The sequence below is a fragment of the Drosophila subpulchrella genome, chromosome 2R (genome assembly GCF_014743375.2).
Source record: "Drosophila subpulchrella strain 33 F10 #4 breed RU33 chromosome 2R, RU_Dsub_v1.1 Primary Assembly, whole genome shotgun sequence".
Lineage (NCBI taxonomy): Eukaryota > Metazoa > Arthropoda > Insecta > Diptera > Drosophilidae > Drosophila > Drosophila subpulchrella.
In genome coordinates, this window is record NC_050611.1 from 13,588,660 (window position 1) to 13,605,859 (window position 17,200).

Below are 17,200 nucleotides of genomic sequence, written 5' to 3' on the forward strand. Positions count from 1 at the left end.
TGTTAAACTCACTCAAGTGTGATAGTATTGAGTGGAAATTTTTAAGTCCCTTTTTTATAACCAAACAAATAAAAGAAGAGCTATATCCTCAAGCATTTCGTTGCCAGCAACATCGTGTTTTCAGATAAGTCAATTTTCAGATAAGTCAATTTAAAATTTGTAGAATATTTAGCAATGCAACAGGTGCTGATGTCACTCCATTTGAGTGAATTCCATTACAGCCCTTAATGTTAATAACATAGATATAACAGAACAGCTGGAGTTCGGTTGTTATCGATAGCCGATTGTTACTTTACCGGCTAAAAATAATAGTAAACAATTCTTAATTTTACAAGATAACTTGTTTTAAAAGCTACAACATGGAAGCTCAATCCTCAGAACACCACAAACGTCTGGAATACTGCACCACAAGACTGAAATACCGTCAGGGTCGGGAATTAAAAGCTGTTAAGGTGGGTTACAATGAATTATTTTTGCATATGTTGTAGAACCTAAATCCCTTTTAAGGTCTATACAGTGGCCAGTGAGTCCCGGCATTTGTTGATTTTTGGTGTACCCAAAGTAAACCTTCAAGCCGAACTGAAGGCTAAGCTACAGGGATTTGGCAAACTTCAGTCTTGCATTTCCATAACTTCAGAGATGGCTTCAAAAAGTGAGTAAGAACCCGATCACTATTTATATGTTAATCATCATTAACTTTCTTATAGTGGAACTGGAAGCCTTTACGGATGTGTTTGCCGTGAAATTCGAACGCCTGGAGGTAGCCAGAAGAGCAAAGAAGATGCTCGATGCCCGACAGTTCTTCGGCGGCATTTTGCACATATCCTACGCTCCAGAACGGGAATCCCTCGACGAACTTAGGGAGAAGATGGTGCAGCGCAGGCAGGAGGTGGCTCTACGCATCCGAAGGAATCAAAAGGACCAGCCTCATGCGTCAAAGAAGAGCCGGGAAGCCAGATGACTACAGGATGTTAACGCTTTATTCAACTTAACTCATTGCAATGAACTCCTAAGGCAGAACGATGTCAGTTTTATCGTCACATCAGAGTGTTAGTTGCTACCACTCCGAAACCTCAGCTTCCCGTCCGTTCACTTGGCCGTCCCCCGATCCTCTTGTACTATTTCTGCTTCGTCCGGCGCAGGTCGTGGTAGTAATTCAGCAGGCCAATCCGCTTCGCCCAAATTTGTGCTCCATACGTGGCCCAAAAGCTACGGATTACAGTCGGATTAAAAAGAGAACCAGGAAGGGATAGACGCCCAGACTTACATGCCAAACATTGCACCACCCAAATGCGCCGCATGATCGAAGAACTTCCAGCCCAACACAACGCCGGCGAAGTCAATGCCCATTAGCACTTTTATGCCGGCTCCGGCGGAGAATGTCAACGCGGGTAGGAACAGAATGCTAAGCTGGGTGTCCGGATACTGGGTGCACACATAGGCCAGCAGTGTCATTATGGCTCCAGACTACAAGAAGTGCCATCAGTTTGTATTTACTTAAGGTGAGTTGGGTTCTCTTACCGCACCCAGGGACATCCCCGCCTGACTCGTGCCCGCTTTGTAGAGCACGCTCATCAGGCTGGAGAAGACGCCGGCACTGAGGTAGACCGCCAGGAATTGCTCTTTGCCCAGCGAAAGGACCGCCGCGTTGGCAAAGCTGTGCATCACGTACATGTTGGCGAATATGTGCATGGCCGAGTAGTGGCTAAAGGTGGACAGGAACATGGGCCAGCAGACGACTCCTGCGAGAATAAAGTATTTTTTGTATTACACAAATAGGTTAAAAGTTATTGTTGTAAATGATTGTGTATTTTCAAGAACTTTAAAGTTTAATTTTAAAATGTTTAATTATAATGTCTACTGAATACCTCAATAATAATGCAAATGAGCAATAGTCTTGCATTCTTAATTAATTTTTGATACTAAATTTCAATTCTGCGAAGAAATCAGAAAACCTATTTATATAACCATCAGTTTAAGGGATACCCATGGTTAATAAATAATAGTTTTTGACACATATCTGCCCAAACAGTAATACATTTGCAAATATTGATTAAGTTCAATACCACATTAGGTTAACAAAACCCTGATGGGTGTGCCTTACGAAAGATAAGTCTACATTTCGATTTCATTGATTATGATACTGCCCGGTAGTAGGTGATTTCGCAAGATTTAGCTTTTCCAACATCACTTTTCAAAGATTTTGAATATAGTTCAACTCCAACACTTACTCGCCGCTGGATTGGAGGTGAAGTAGGTCATCATAGTGGATCTCAGGGCGGGCACGCGCCACATGGCGAAGGCCACTACATTGCAGAGGAAGATGGGGGCGAACATCTTGTCGCCGGGCGTCAGTGAGTCCCAGTGCCGCCGGATGTCCTGTTTCAGCTGTGTCCAGTAGTCCCGGTCCGCCAGTGAACGACTCTGCCACCAGCCGAATCTCGCCTGTCGCGCCTTCTCCAGGATTAGGCTGCGTGTGTTCTCGTACTCCAGGATGGTGGCGCCCGCGAAACAGCCCACCGTAAACTAGAGGAGGCAAGTTAAGAGTATAAAAGACCTGTTGAATTGCTGACCAGTACCAAATCTTACTGCTCCCGTGAAGGCCACCGCCTTGATCACATTGTTCAACGGCACTGTGGTGTTTTGCTCAGCCGCCAGAGGCTCCCCGGTCGTGGGCTTTAGGTTGCTCTGTTTCCGGTTGCTTTGGAACTGCCGGCAGGACCTGGCCGCCGGATGACCAGAGTTTATTCGCAGGATTGGCACATTTGCATGACATCTGTGGCTATAAGTTTTGTAAAAGTCGGGTTACTCCGGTTACGGAACGATGACGCCGCCCGCTTACTTACGCCACCTGGGACAGCCAACTCCGGCAGAGCGCTCGACTCATGAGCATGGTAGTACGGATCTGGGCCAATTTAGCATGAAATATAGGAAATTTGTTTCTATTTTGCTTCGTGGAGAAAAAACCCGGAATATGTAAGTGTGACCAGAGGGTGGAAAGCCGAAAATGGCTAGGTTACCGAGCAATGGTTAGAGATGCGTGAGCAGCGAGAAAACAGTGAAATTTTTAATTTTCAACTTTCTAGATATTTATTAATGTACAATATAAGAAGCAAAAAATAATGTATATTGGTAATTTATGTATTAGATTGCATTTAATTAATATGCTATTGCCATGGTTTATTAATAAAGTGCTGACCACCCTTTATAACATCATCCTTGTTAGACTAATGTACTTTTGATAAGTACAAAATTGAAACTCCAATCCCCCCTTGCTACCTTGACGCACCCTTCTCAGTTGGTAATTCAGACTTAGTCGCCCACGGTCACACTGCACACTTGACAATATTGGCGTTCCAAAAAGCGACAACAACAAAACACGGCTTGGTCATTTTCCTCGGCTAGCGCGCCTTAACACCGAACAGCACGTGTCCGCGGGCCACCGGGCTGGCCAATGATGTCCAACGGGCGCTACGGGAGATTCGGAGCACTCATCGGCGTCGCCTGCGTGAGCAGCACCCACTGCCGCTTTCTGGTGAGGAGGTCCAAAAGCCGAAAACGTCCGCTGACTCAGATTCTATTTCCATAGATTTACTCAACCAAAAATGCGGAAGTTCTGGCGTATCACGAGCTCAAGCTCCGCCAGATTGTCCACCAGTCGGGCTGGATGGAGTACGATCCGGCCGAGATATGGAGGAACACGCAGGAGTGCATAGAGGTGGCTTATCGGGGGGGGTTATATCATCATCTTGCAACCAACTAATGGGGTCACTTTTGCAGACCGCCTACAAGAACCTGGTGATACTGGAAATCAATCCGCATGACATCATCGCCATGGGCATCGTAAATCAGCGCGGCACCTCGGTGCTGTGGAACAAGCAGACGGGTCAACCGCTGCACAATGCCATCGGCTGGTCCGATTGCCGAAGCACGGCGCTCCTGAAGAGCCTGCTCCACAATGTCCGGCACAATGTGGACTACGTGCGATACCGCAGTGGCCTGCCTCTGAGTAGCTGCTTTAGTGCCCTAAAGGTCCGCTGGCTGATGGATCACGTTCCTTCCGTAGCCACTGCCATTGAGGAGAACAAGTGCCTTTTCGGCACCCTGGACTCCTGGCTGCTGTGGAACCTCACCGGCGGCGTGGAGACGGGCGTGCACTCCACGGACCTTACCAACGCACACTACACCTCCCTCATGAACCTGTCCACGCAGCAGTGGGACCCTAAGCTCTGCCAGTTCTTCCGACTGCCCATGAATATACTGCCACGCATACGTTCCAACTCCGAGATATTCGGCTACGTTCTAGATGGTCCTCTGCTGGGCATTCCCATAGCAGGCATGATGGGCGAGCAGCCGGCTAGTTTGCTGGGCCAGCTCTGCGTGAAGGCGGGGCAGAATGTATGCACCCTAGACGACAGCTGCTTTGTGCTGCTTAACACGGCCAAGGAGAAATTGGACTCGGCCAATGGACTGATCACGGGCATAGCGCACAAGCTGGGCGAGAAGGAGGCCACCAACTATACGCTCGAGGGAGCCATCTCCAATGCGGGATCTACGGTGACCTGGCTAAGGGATAAACTGCAAATAAACACTGAGATTAATTCCAACGATAACGTGGTGGAGTCCCTAAACACATTCATCGGCGAGAACTCAATGATCTCGTCCTCCTGTTCGTCATCCATGCTGAACGCCGAGTGTGGACTGGCGGCCAAGAGGTCGGAGATCACGTTCGTGCCGGCCTTTCATGGAATGTATGCCCCTTACTGGCGTCACGATGCCAGGGGCATTATCTTGGGACTCACCAGCCAGACCACTGCGGAAAACATCACACAAGCGGCTTACGAAGCCACCGGGTTCCAGATCTTCGAGGTGCTACAGGCATTCAAGCGCGATACCCCCAACTGGGACCGCTCCTCCATGCAGCCTGTGCTCACGTTTGGCGGCGATTACGCCGAAAACTCGCACCTTGTGCAGTTCATCGCGGACATAATTGGCTACATGCTGGAGCGGCCGCAGACTACTTCGCCTGCAGGTTTGGGCGTCATGATAGCCGCGGGCGTGACGATGAAGGTGGTGTCCCTGCAGTACGCCGTGAAAATGTACGCCCCGCCCACGGATGTCTTTTCGCCCACAACCACAAAGAATCGTAAGTTGATTTTCGAATTGTAAAATCAGTTTTTTCTTTTATTGAATTAAGATCGACGCTGTTTTCTGCTATCCTGCATTTAAATATACTGCATATTTAATGTAACCTATCACTTTTTCAGGCCGAGAGCTACTCTATAAGCGCTGGGACTATGCAGTGAAGAGATGCCTGCATTGGAACAACTACGAGACCTATGAGGCCGATGTGGAGCTGTTTGCTCAACGAGAACTTGATCCCAATTTACCCGTTCGGCGTTCTATACCCGGTAGTTTGTTCCTGACAACATCGTTTGCCCTGGTCCTGCTGGCCAACTTTCTGAAGAACAATCCCCTGAAATAGTGGCAGTCTAGTTAGGGAGCAGCGGCAGTTCTATCTAGTCAACTGAACACGTTCAACTGTGTGCATTAAAATTTATTGTTTAGTTTAGCATGTAATTTTATATTAGTTGCTTTGATATGTACATATAAAATCCTTTTAGTTTTTTTCCCGAGTTGTAGATCAAAATAATTGTGATTCACCTATTTACACCACTATATACATGTTTTTATAAGCTCATTATGTTCCGCTTATTTAAACATTCAGTTTAAGCAGTGCTTATTTCTTTTGAAATCTAAAGACAATTGTTAAAGCTGTTCAGAGACGAGCACAAAAACTCGATATCCTGCATGCGCCATTGACGGTTGATTTGAGTTAACCAGGAGAATGTGAAGGCAAACTGTTGAGATTGTGTTTTACAAGTGGAAAAAGCGGAGCACAAGTGGCCAGTACTCGCCAGATGAGATCCATTTGCCAGCTAATTAGCTGGCAGGTCTCCTCCACGGAGGAACGCATTCATCACCTGCCCCGGGCTGCAGCTCACCGCATTGAATGGAGCTTAAGTTATTGCGCTTATTGTTGACACGCGAATCGTTGGAGGAGCAGCTGTGCCCGTGCATTCCAGCCTGCAGCCAATGTGCACTTGAACGCGCCTCCCCCGGAACTTGGGGATGAGTACGATGGGGACCAGCGGAGGAGCACCCTTGGCTGTTGTCTCTGCTGCACTTCGTTGCCGTCCAGCGAAGGGAGTCGAGCAGGCGAGGTACTCTTTCAAATGAGTTTTTATGCGCGAGCGTTTGCCAAATGCCCTACGGAAAGTTGAGTGAGGCTTATGATTTGCTATGCGACCTGTGGCAAAAGGGTTGATATTAATTATTTTTTTAAGAAAACTAAAGTATCCTATTGTTTAAATAATATTTTTTTAATTGATAATAACAAATTGCCTTTTAAGGTAGTAAAAAATATTTAACTAACGCAGGCATTAAGTCTGTACTTATGAATGTTAAGAAGCAATACTAAAAAAAACTGAAAACATAAACCTCAAGTGAAAAACTTAAATGTGCATAATAACGAATTAAAATGTAGAGATTATCGTTTAATTAATTCAGCTTTGCTTTCAGACACTATATATTTTTTTCTAGAGGTTATTAGAATAAATCAAATTATTATGAATTCTATTCATTGTCATTGATAAGTATTTACCTATTGAATTTGTAAAACAATAGGTAACGATTATATAATATGCCTAAAGTAACCAAGTATTACTTGTGTTAAATGTATCAACTTGTGAACAATATCCAGAGTTAAAATATATAAAAGTAAAAGTAAAGTCTTCAATGGTTTTTGTTTTTAGGATTTAAAAATACATAGTTAACTTTTACTTTTATCTTTAAGAAGTTAAACTAACATATTTTTTCTAGGTCTTTTTAGAGCCCTAAATTGTTACTAACCACAGTAGCTCATTGAAATTGTCGGATAGGGTCATGCCATGAATCTCAGTCCCATATTGCTGTTCGCAGTCTGCAGAATCGGTTTGTTTTCGAAGACAAAAACGTCGACGGAGCGCAGTAAAATGTGAAATTTGTGCAAACAGTGAGACAGAAACAGTTCCCCCACAAATCTTTCCCGGAGGCGGGAGGCTTGGGGGCGTGGCCGGGCCCAAGACGCAAGTAAACTTTGCACGTAGTCAATTTAAATAAATTAACACGCTGTTGTGTGTGGGTGTATGGTGTGTATGGTGTGTGTATGGGGCAGATAAGGAGAGGGTGTCCCTTCCGATCCGATTCCCCAGGACAAATGGGCTATTCCACCGCGTCCGCGTCCCACTGTGCTGCAATATGCCAAAATACGAAGCATTTGACATGCCCACGTAGCGAGGACGTTATTCCTGGCCAGGGGTAACTGGGTATCAATGTCCTGACCGGGTGGGTTTGCCCCGCTCCTCGCCTTTCCCCTTGCTGTCCCCAGACCCTCGATTCGGGTGCAATGCTCCTGGGTGGGTGCTTTTTGGCTGTTTTGTGCGACTGCCACAACGCATAAATCTTCAACTTTATGGCATCAATAAATGTCGGGGCGAAGTAATGATTTCGTCAAGTCCTCTGCCATTGTGCAGTGGCCCAGGCAGAGAAATCCTCCCCCCGTCGTTTGTTGCATTCAATGGGGGTTGCTCGTGGCTTCGCTGGCAGGGATCTGTATAACTGGGTAGATCCTTGATGGCACCAATCAAGCTTCGAAGCTTAAGCCAGTTCTACACTGGGGAAAAGTAGAAACTCTTCCCTTAAGTAAGCAATATTATAAAATTAATGTTTTATGTATTTTAACTTAATTTAAAGATTACATTTGCTTTTATGTAGTATATAAGTTATATCTGTAGGATAACATTTTTAAATCTTTTTTAAATATCTATAAATAACTAAATACTTATAAATATCTAAAATGTCAATCTACAAATTTTAATATTATTGCAAATACGTATTAAAATATTTATTTATTAGACATTGTGTTAGTTTATTAACATTTTTATTTTATTTTATTATATACAAAATTTCAGTACGCCGCTCCCGATTTTAATAATTGTTTTGTTTGCCTGTACGGGTTCGTTCACCTCCCAAACCTTAAAAATAAATTCTGGGCGTGTTGACGCCCACAAGGAGCTGGCTGAAAGCAACTGAAAGGCTTCACACATTGGGCGCACAATTTATTTATTGGGCGAAACTTGCCAGTAACTTTATGGCTGGGGCCCATCTGCATAAGGGCCCAGGAAAATAAGAAGCTCGTGGAGCATTGAATGTCCGGACAGCAGGCTGCTTTATCAGCAGGAGCTGGAAAAGGAGCTCCAGCTCCTGCCGCTGACAGGAACTTTTTACGCACTTTTTTTACGAGCCAACCCACCCAGCAGAACCCCAAAACCTCCTCTCGCATGGCAGGCCGTCATAAAAATGTCGTAAATTCGCCGAAGCGAAAGTTCTACAGCCGGGAAGAACTGGGCTCAGAGCCCGGTTGCTCGGTGCCATCGTAAAGGCCTTAATTAATTTTCTAATCAACATTTTTCCTGCATGTAAATCGTCTGATTTTCCGAGTCCATTTCGAGCCCGCTTATGTGTAGCATAATGCCGGGCGCTCCTCCCACGCCGCCGAAGCGCTACAGTTTTTACTGCTTTCAGTACCAGATCCGGAGTTGGTAAGCCTTCGGCTCCATTAGCTGGCCGAGCTGCTCGGCTAAGTCGGCTGCGATATGTCAAAGTAAACGGCTATAAAGTCTGAACTACTGGGGGGTGGGTGGAGCTCCAAAACTGGCGCCAGTAGTCAAAAGTTGCGTGCTCTGCGTTTGGATGATTCTGGTGGTTTTCTGGTGTTTTCGTAGTTCTTGTACAGTTCAAAAAAATCCTCAAAATTGGTCAGTAAGTTCTTTTTTGACTCTCAAATATATCGTGAGATATTTTATTTTACTTTGTATCAGAACATATCGACTTTTGTAGTTATATATTGAGCATTTTATTCTAAAGTTGAAACTTTGTGGTTATTATTAACATTCATTGGCGAAGCGTGTTCGTTAGTAGCAATAAAAAATCATTCTTAAGGCAAACGAAATCAAACATCGAGTTGTTTAGGTTGATCTTGGGGTCAGACTAAAGCTATGAGCCTCCTCCCACATATCCTTGAGGGTCCGGGGAGAAGCCTCTATCTTAAAGTTGAGCATTAGGTGGTACAACATGCCCTTCGCCAGCATCTGGGCATAGCGATTGGCTGTGGGGGATTTATATATTTACAGATCACTATTAAGATTAAAATCATTTCCTACCTAAGCAGCTACGAGGTCCTGCACCAAAAGGCATTTAGGTAAATGGCAATATTTCACTTTTTCGTTCATCGCTAAAACGCTCTGGGTCAAATTTCTGGGCTCGGCAAAGTACCGATCATCCCCATGTAGACCGGCTGTGGGAATGGTAACCAGGTCACCCTTTCTGAAGTCGAACAGCTTTGTGCCGTCTCCATCAGTTAGGGTATATGCCTTGGAACAAACACGATCTATTGAGGGAGAAAGGGTCTACTTCCTCAGAGTCTCCGAGATTACCATGTCCATGTAGGTCATCTTTTGTACAACATCGTAGGTTAGGGAACCACCATTCAGAGTCTCCTGCGTTTCCTTGATCTCCTGGTACAAACGTTCCTGGACTTCGGGATTCTTTAGAAGTTCGTAAGCCGCAATGCAAATCAGATTGGAATTATTGTCGAAGGCTGCAAAGAAGAATACGAAGCACTGTGCCACAATCTCATCATCCGTCCAATTATCCTGCGCCTCCTTCTTAGCCTCAATCATCAATTGGATCATATCGGGAAGGGTTATGTCCTGTTGCTCGCGCAACTTCATGGCCTCCAGGACGAGGCTTACAAAGTAATCCACTTTCTTGCTATCAAAGACTTCCTTATTGAAAAACTAGAAAAGTACTATAATTAAATGGGATTTTGTAAGGATACTGTAAAAACTTTGGGCATCAACGCAGAGAGCGTAAACCTGAAGAACTGAGCTGCGGTGGAGAAGATCAGCGACTGACCCACTGAATAGAACTCGTTTTCTGGGTTCTCGAATGAGTTCGATCACATAGCTTTTTCGAGTGCTTTGCGGATTTTCACAAGACCATTTTATCGCTCTTTGGGAATTCATTTCGTAAACCTCATGAATTTCATGATTTTTGTTAGAAGATGTGAACTTTTTATGCAAAACTCGCCGATGTGAGAGCTTATTGATAAGAATGGTTCTTTTTATGTTGTAAAATGTTTACCAAATTTTGTATTTCTCACTTTATAAGTCGTAATCCTTAATCCCATAATCCTTAATTGTTTCTTCTAACATTATTAATATGTTAAAAGGCTACGTAAAAAATATAGACAAAAACAAAAATGAATATCGGTTAATTAAGTAAACGAGTTAAATAAAAATACTTACTTATACTTACATACTTACTTATAATGATAGTTATATTTGATAACTATAATTAAAGGTGTATTTTGTTACGCATCTAATATATTTTAATAAAAATAACAATATTAAAAATATATTCAAAATATAATAGACTGGTGTTACTCTGTAATGTTTCTAGAGGCAGACGTCAAGTGAGAGATTAGTTGGGATCTGTTTCTGACGGGGAATCCCGAATCACCCCCTACCCAATGCCGAATATCACTCATTCGCCCCGTCAGCAGCAGCAGCACTGTCCTTGCCAATTAAGTGCGGAATTTCGGTTTATTTTTCTTGTGCACAACTGCATGGCACAGCACAAATTAATTTAAATATTTAAAGAGTTTAATTATTTTTTAACTGCCCAACAAGGACAGGCGCAGACAGGGAGGGATAAATGGAGTGGGAGGAGAAGGAGCAGGTGGAGGAGCAGGAGCAGGAGGAGGAGCAGGAGGCCAAGTGCCATGATCCGGGGCCATAACTGCATGGCAACCTGCGAGGACGACGACAACGGGCAAACAGCCAAGCGTAAACTTAACTGACAAGTGGAGACTTAACTTCCCATAACAAATTGCATTCCAATTGCATGTCGGGAGCGCACACATCCACATCCCCCCCGAATTCCCAGCCCCTGGAGGCCGTGGGGCATAAGCAAACACACACGGAGTCGCATTCACTCACCTTCGCTCCTGCGACTTGGTCGTCGTCATTGCTGTTAATTTAAATTGCTTTAAAAAAAAGCAGGTGCACAGCACGCTGAATGGGCGAAATGAGAACAGAAGCGAGTTCCATTCAGGGCAAATGGCAACAGGAGCAGCTCCTGGCCAGCAGTTCCCTCCTCCTGGCAGCTGGGAGCACAGCCTCTCGAGTTGCCAGCCCGTAGATGCCATGCACGAAATAATCCTAAAGGGTGTGAAAAAGTATGAATGCAGCCAAGAATGTGCACACCAAATGGGATGAGTGGGGTGGTTGGATGGGCTGGATGGGTTGCATGGGATGTGTGCTCGGCTGGGGGGTCGCGAGAAATGAGCTAGCTCGCTGTGAAAGGAAAACAAAATTATGCAACTTGAAAATGGGGGACAGACAGACGTGGAAGTCAGCACCCAACCACACACAATCCCTACTCCTTGGCTGCTCCTCAGTTGCCATCTCAGATGCAGCGTTCCTGTTTTTGTTGCATGAGTGAAGGCTGCTCCGGATCCCAGTTCCACCTCCTTCTCCGGATTTCTGCCTCCCTTGTGGCTTGGTGCACCACTCACCCACGAGAGCGTCTCGCCAAATATACTGGGAAAATATTTACAAAACCAGGCACATGTCCTTAACAGTATATACAAATCAAAAGCAAGAACGATTATCATTTTTTCTATTTTCAAGAATAATTTGTTCTTGAAATGAAGTATCAAGAAAGGGTTTCAATATTAAGAAGCGTATTTTCCAATAACAAGAATTTTTGTTATATATTCAAAGGCAAAGGATTCAATGTCGAGATTTTTAAAATATTGAAAGAGATTTTTGTGAGTGTAGAAAAATCTGAAAAAACTTAAAATATTAAGAACAAAACTTAAAATATATTATAGTTTCTTGAGAAAATCCCAAAACAATTGTGCTATATAATATAGCTCTCCTAAGCTACAAGACAGATAATAAAAAAAATACTTCGACATTGTAAGAGGTTTAACATTTAATAAATTGTTTATAGTTTACTTATCTTAGATTGTAATGATACTTTTTATTGCAAATCTTTAAATTAACAAGTAAGTTTTTAACTTAAGTCCCATTCAGCAACTCTTTGATTGTTCATAGTCTATTGACTATCTGAAATACAAAATACCAAATACCAAAGGTACAACATTTCCCAGAGTGTACATGTTCCTCCGGTCCTTGTCTGCAGAAGTGAAATGTTTTTGGTTGCAGTTTCTACTTTGCATTCAATTAAATCCGGACTCGAAGTAATTGCCAAGTAAATACGAAGAGCAAACCGAGACGGGAGTAGACTATAAAAATGCTTGACAAGATAACTTTGCAGAAATTCGGAGCTGGAAAATAAGGGAAAAATGGTAGAACGAGTTGCCGCATTTTTATTATTGATAAAATTTGCTAAGCGACAACTTTTCCCTAGTAAAGTTGTGTCAACCCTTTGGCTCCTACCCATCCAGCTTAACCCCCTTTACCAGTTTATTAAAATTCAGGACGAGCAGCAGCAGCCGCAGAAAGAAAATTCCCAGAAATTGTATTAGGTTCCAAAAATTTTGGAAAAGGGAGAGGAACTGGGGATAAATAAGGAAGTTGAGATAGGGACTTTTGGAGGATGCCTGCCACATGTGTCGCCTTTAGGGGCCAATCGATGGCGGATTGGATGGCGAAGGCAGCTGAGCCCGTGGGCGCCACCTCCTCATCCTCGGATCCTCCAGCAATCCTGTCGCACTGCGGTTCAATTCAATGATTTGTGGCCCTGGTTGCGTCTTAATTTATCCAGCAGCTTGCTCAGCTCACACAAGACAATCGCCGCCTAATGGAGTGGGGTTTTGAAAGTTCCTAAAATACTTTTCACTCGGTCTAAAAGTTTTGGCCAAAATAATTTGTATGCGGTGGCGAACGTACACGAAAAGTTTCCGCACAGCGGGGGAGATACATACATGCATAGTTCGAAAAAGTCGTCTTCTTTAAAAAATAAAAGGGAGAATTACGACTACAAGTTAAGGCTACTTATTAAAATCTCCCCTTGGCCCATTGAGCAGTACAAGCACTTGGCATTTCTTTGAGCACATGTGAGCTTCCTCTTCGCTTTTTTCGGCTTCGACACTCGAGTTGCATTGTCCTTTTGTGAGGATGGCTGCTCGTTTCGGGAAAAACGGGTAGATGGCTGCGCACAAGGACTTTTCCGGCTGCCTGTTGGAATGTGTTGACATAGCGCTAAATTTTTCAGTTACTTTTGTTTGCCCTTCTGCTAGACTTTCTCCGACTTTCCGTCTGCCAGTGAGTGTGTAGTTAAAGTTTTCCACTCTCTCCTCAGCATATTTGCTCAGGGGCCAAAAGGCAAAAGCCCGTTAAATGCTAAGGCCAAATATATTGGGGCGTTAGACTGTGAAAAAGGATTTGGGTCTAATCAAACAATATGAGTGAGGCACTAAGTTAATAATCCATAAAATGGTGATACTTAAATCCTTGAGAAATAAATTTTAAGCCGAATGTTTGGGCTTTTGGGTTTTTTTATTTATCAAAATAATAACCTAACGAATATATCATAAACTTACATCATACACAATGACTATTTAAATTGGAATACATTTTTTTCTGTTTAGTTTTTGGTTAATACTTAAAGATTGAATACAATTTATAAAGTTTCTTTAATATAATCATGTTTATTGTAATGATTTAAATGTTTTAATGGCTTAAAGTTTAAAGGAAATGGTATATTAATGAATAAAAAGTTTAAAAATCATTTAGTAAAATCATTTGTACATTAAACAAATAAAATGTGTATGGCCGAAATGAATTAATTTTCCTAGATTTCAATCCTTTTAACCCTTCTTATATTTCCTAAAGGAAACGACCTTGAATTACGTTTGTAGTTCTTTAAATAGTATGTATTAGTTGGTGATTATCTTTACTTATTTCAGAGATTTCCTTCCCCACCCCAAGAGCCCCTAGATTTTCCATTTCACAGTTTGCAGTTCCCAACGTCCCATTACCTGTTTTATATGTTTATCCCCCGCCCACCTCATTGAACTTAAATGCCCCGTGGAAAAGAAAAGTTTGTCTTCAGTTCTTCTTGGGTTCTTGCCACCTCTATCTCGGAACAACCACCTCCCCCATCCAGATTGGCCAAGTCTCAGCCCAGTAAGCTTGCTCATTTACCGCTAATTCTCACAATGCTGCAATCTCGTTTGGGCCAAAAACAAGAGGAGTTGGAACTAATGCCGCTTAACCGTTATGGCCATAAAAACAAAGATTCCGAAACTTAACGCAAAGCGACTCAATAAGCGATGGGTAACATCACCTGAGCACCATTCCGCCTCTCAATCCAATCCTTTTGCTGAAAACTGAGGCATCAGCCGCAAAGTCCCCCAATGGACTGCTGATTCCGACTCCATTGAGGCATAAGACTCCCGCCAAACTCCATTCCATTCCAAATCAACTGCATTCCTAAGCCCTGTCAGGCATTTTATGGCCAACACGAAAGCTAAACTTTTGCCGAGGGAGTCGTAACCCCGCAAGGGAGTCGGTTAGCCCTTGTCCCATTCCTCGGTTTTTCCCGGGATTTCCCCGGGTTTTTCCCCTATTTTCCCTCCTGCTTAGCTGCGCTCGTAAAATTTTATGCGTTTTTTGCGCCCTTCGCTCGGCGTTGAAAATGAAAATTGTTACTCCACAACAAGCCAGCTCGCTCCCGACAACGGATCCGTCCAAACTCCGGGTCTGTCCCCCTAGCCCATGCTGTATCCCACTTCCAGGCCAAGTCGAGTGTCGTGTCGCCTGCCAGACGTGGCCAGGGGGTGGCACTTTGTTTGGCCTAGAGATGAAAGTTCAGGCGGTTGACAATTCATCGAAAAAAGCCAGGTCTCTGAAAGGATATTACAGTTTTTCGCGCATTTTAACAGACCCATTATACGGTTTAATAACTTAAAAAAAACAAAAAGGCTGTGTAAAATCAATCATATAATTGTTAAAACTACCCCTATACAAAAAAATGTGTGATTCCCAAATAAAATTGTTATTTTGTATATTCAATTTAACCATTTTGACTCCAAAAAAATTATTTTTGAAGAGGAAAAGGAGCGTATAACTGTAAAAACAGGTACTGATGATTGTATCAAAACCTTATAGAATACCTCTAATAATATTTATGGTTTAAGCTATTTAAAGAACTGTTTATTAAGGTTATTTATTTTGGTATTTAATAAAATGTTTTAACCGTTTTAAAGTAATTCGTTATACCAAAATTCCCGGAGTACATCTATTTTTGTCAGAAAAAACATCCCTGAGTTTAAGGATATAAATTTCACTGTCATCTCTACTCGTCACTTGCATTGTTTTTGTTGCTGCTTGCGTTTTATGACTTTGAAGTATTTATTACACTGCGAGGAAGAGGGAAAGCTTCAGCTTGATGTTTCATTTCTGTCTCTTACTTTCCCCACATTTCCCTTTTCCCCTTGCCCCCTTTTCTCCGACTTGTGCGTTAATGAGTCAACACAAAAGGCTCAGCTGTTTGTTTAATGCATGTTCCACCCCTTTCAGACACCCCTTCAGGTGGTTGGGTGGCTGGTTCGGTGGGCGGGTGTTGTTTCAATGTCGTCTTTGTTACGCTACGGTTTGTCCAAATAAAGCAAAGTGTTGGCCCGACTTAAAAAGTTCCCTTCTCACAGATTGACACGAGCAAATCACTCTCGGTTGAAAGTGGCAGGACGAGCTACCCTCGTTTATCCCTAATTAGTTTGGTAGCATCCGATTGACCTTTTTGTAGAAATTCAAAGAGGTGGGATGGAAGGTTATACAAAAATGTGTAGAGTATATGATTTATTAAAGTTCATTTATTTTAATCTTTTTTTAAATAAATCCAAATTGTAGAAACAAGATTCTTACACCCTGTATTAGTTAAAAATCAATTGGTTTCAAATAAGTAAGCGCATAACACAGCTATAATCAGAGATATATTTTTTAATACGCTGTAATGCTTTTAAGAAACCAAAGCCAAAGACATGAAGCTGGTATTTATTTTAACGTCATGTTTTATTCCAACAGTCTTCTGCGATTATAACATGGCCATATTTGAATCCTATGGGGAAATTCCCTTTGAGCGTAAGTTTTCCATATATTGGCATGCATTTCATTTTGTATTCAAATTTAATTTAGAGTGCATTGTGGATGGTGGCCAGCGATATGGCTACTGCATGGATCTATCGGTAAAGGAGTTTGTGTTCAAGGAGACCAATGAGACCATTACCAATCTAGAATGTCGAGTTTTCTCCGAGTTTCGCGACTGTGTACCGCCTTATAGGTGCTGCACCGATGGCTGGAACTATTCGTATAAAACCCCTTGATAAGTGCAAGATTTTCAAGTCAAGACCAATTAAAGTTGAAGCATTTTTGTGTCAGCTTCAAGTAATCAAGTAAGCGGGCTTTCCTTTTGAGTTGTCTCACATTCAGCATGCCCCAAAAACACAATTCAAAGTTTCCCTCTCACTAATTGTGCAGAAATGTTGTAAATGAAAATGTCATAAAAAGCAGGGAGAATCCATAAAATTCTGCAACACACGCAGCCATAGGATTGCTATGGAAATGACTGCGTTATAAACGAGTCTGCGATGTGCCTCAATTATGGGCCAGGATGCCAGGAAACCGGGAAGTTCCCCCTTTTCCACTTTCGCGGCCGGGAAAACTTTTGCCCCATGATGAATGCGAAAATATTTTTTCGGGGACTCCAGGACTCCATAATGAGGCAACTCGGCAGCGAGTTGTACCATCAATCTGCTGGCTTTCGAGTCACTTGATGGCTTTGCCGCCGGCCTGTAAACAGTAGCCCCAAAAATTTAATGCGTAATTTATTAGTGTGTCAGAGGGCCTGGCCATCGGTGCGTATGCGTAATGTAATGTGCAATTTATGCGTGCGCCCAGGTAAAAGGCATAACAAAGTGGCCTAGGTCATTCCACCGTTGGCCCATGCGGCGTATGAGTAATGCACATTTTACGCCTGAATTGCCAAAGCCATTTTTCCCTTTCTCCCTGCCGCCATTTGTGCTTTCTCTCTATTTATTCCCTTTCTGCCAGTGGCCCGTATAAAA

General features: G+C 43.1%; 3 protein-coding genes and 1 pseudogene across 3 annotated transcripts; 2 read left to right on the top strand and 2 right to left on the bottom strand.

Annotated features, from left to right (window-relative positions):
• Positions 1-78: 78 nt before the first annotated feature.
• LOC119549549 (RNA-binding protein 48) lies at positions 79-982 on the top strand. The gene is made up of 3 exons (XM_037857699.1): positions 79-452; positions 508-652; positions 708-982. The coding sequence occupies exons 1-3, from the start codon at positions 360-362 to the stop codon at positions 959-961; spliced, it is 492 nt and encodes a 163-aa protein (XP_037713627.1). The 5' UTR covers positions 79-359; the 3' UTR covers positions 962-982.
• LOC119549548 (presenilins-associated rhomboid-like protein, mitochondrial) lies at positions 963-2,999 on the bottom strand. Its single transcript, XM_037857698.1, has 6 exons — positions 2,847-2,999; positions 2,590-2,782; positions 2,232-2,526; positions 1,522-1,742; positions 1,268-1,467; positions 963-1,209 (listed from the first exon to the last, which is right to left on the bottom strand). Exons 1-6 carry the CDS (start codon positions 2,891-2,893, stop codon positions 1,119-1,121), a joined length of 1,047 nt encoding a protein of 348 aa, XP_037713626.1. The 5' UTR covers positions 2,894-2,999; the 3' UTR covers positions 963-1,118.
• A 319-nt stretch (positions 3,000-3,318) lies between these two features.
• Positions 3,319-5,704, top strand: LOC119551380 (glycerol kinase). Its single transcript, XM_037860702.1, has 4 exons — positions 3,319-3,535; positions 3,590-3,718; positions 3,781-5,146; positions 5,268-5,704. Exons 1-4 carry the CDS (start codon positions 3,455-3,457, stop codon positions 5,483-5,485), a joined length of 1,794 nt encoding a protein of 597 aa, XP_037716630.1. The 5' UTR covers positions 3,319-3,454; the 3' UTR covers positions 5,486-5,704.
• A 3,364-nt stretch (positions 5,705-9,068) lies between these two features.
• Positions 9,069-11,131, bottom strand: LOC119549759 (annotated as a pseudogene).
• Between the last annotated feature and the right edge of the window lie 6,069 nt (positions 11,132-17,200).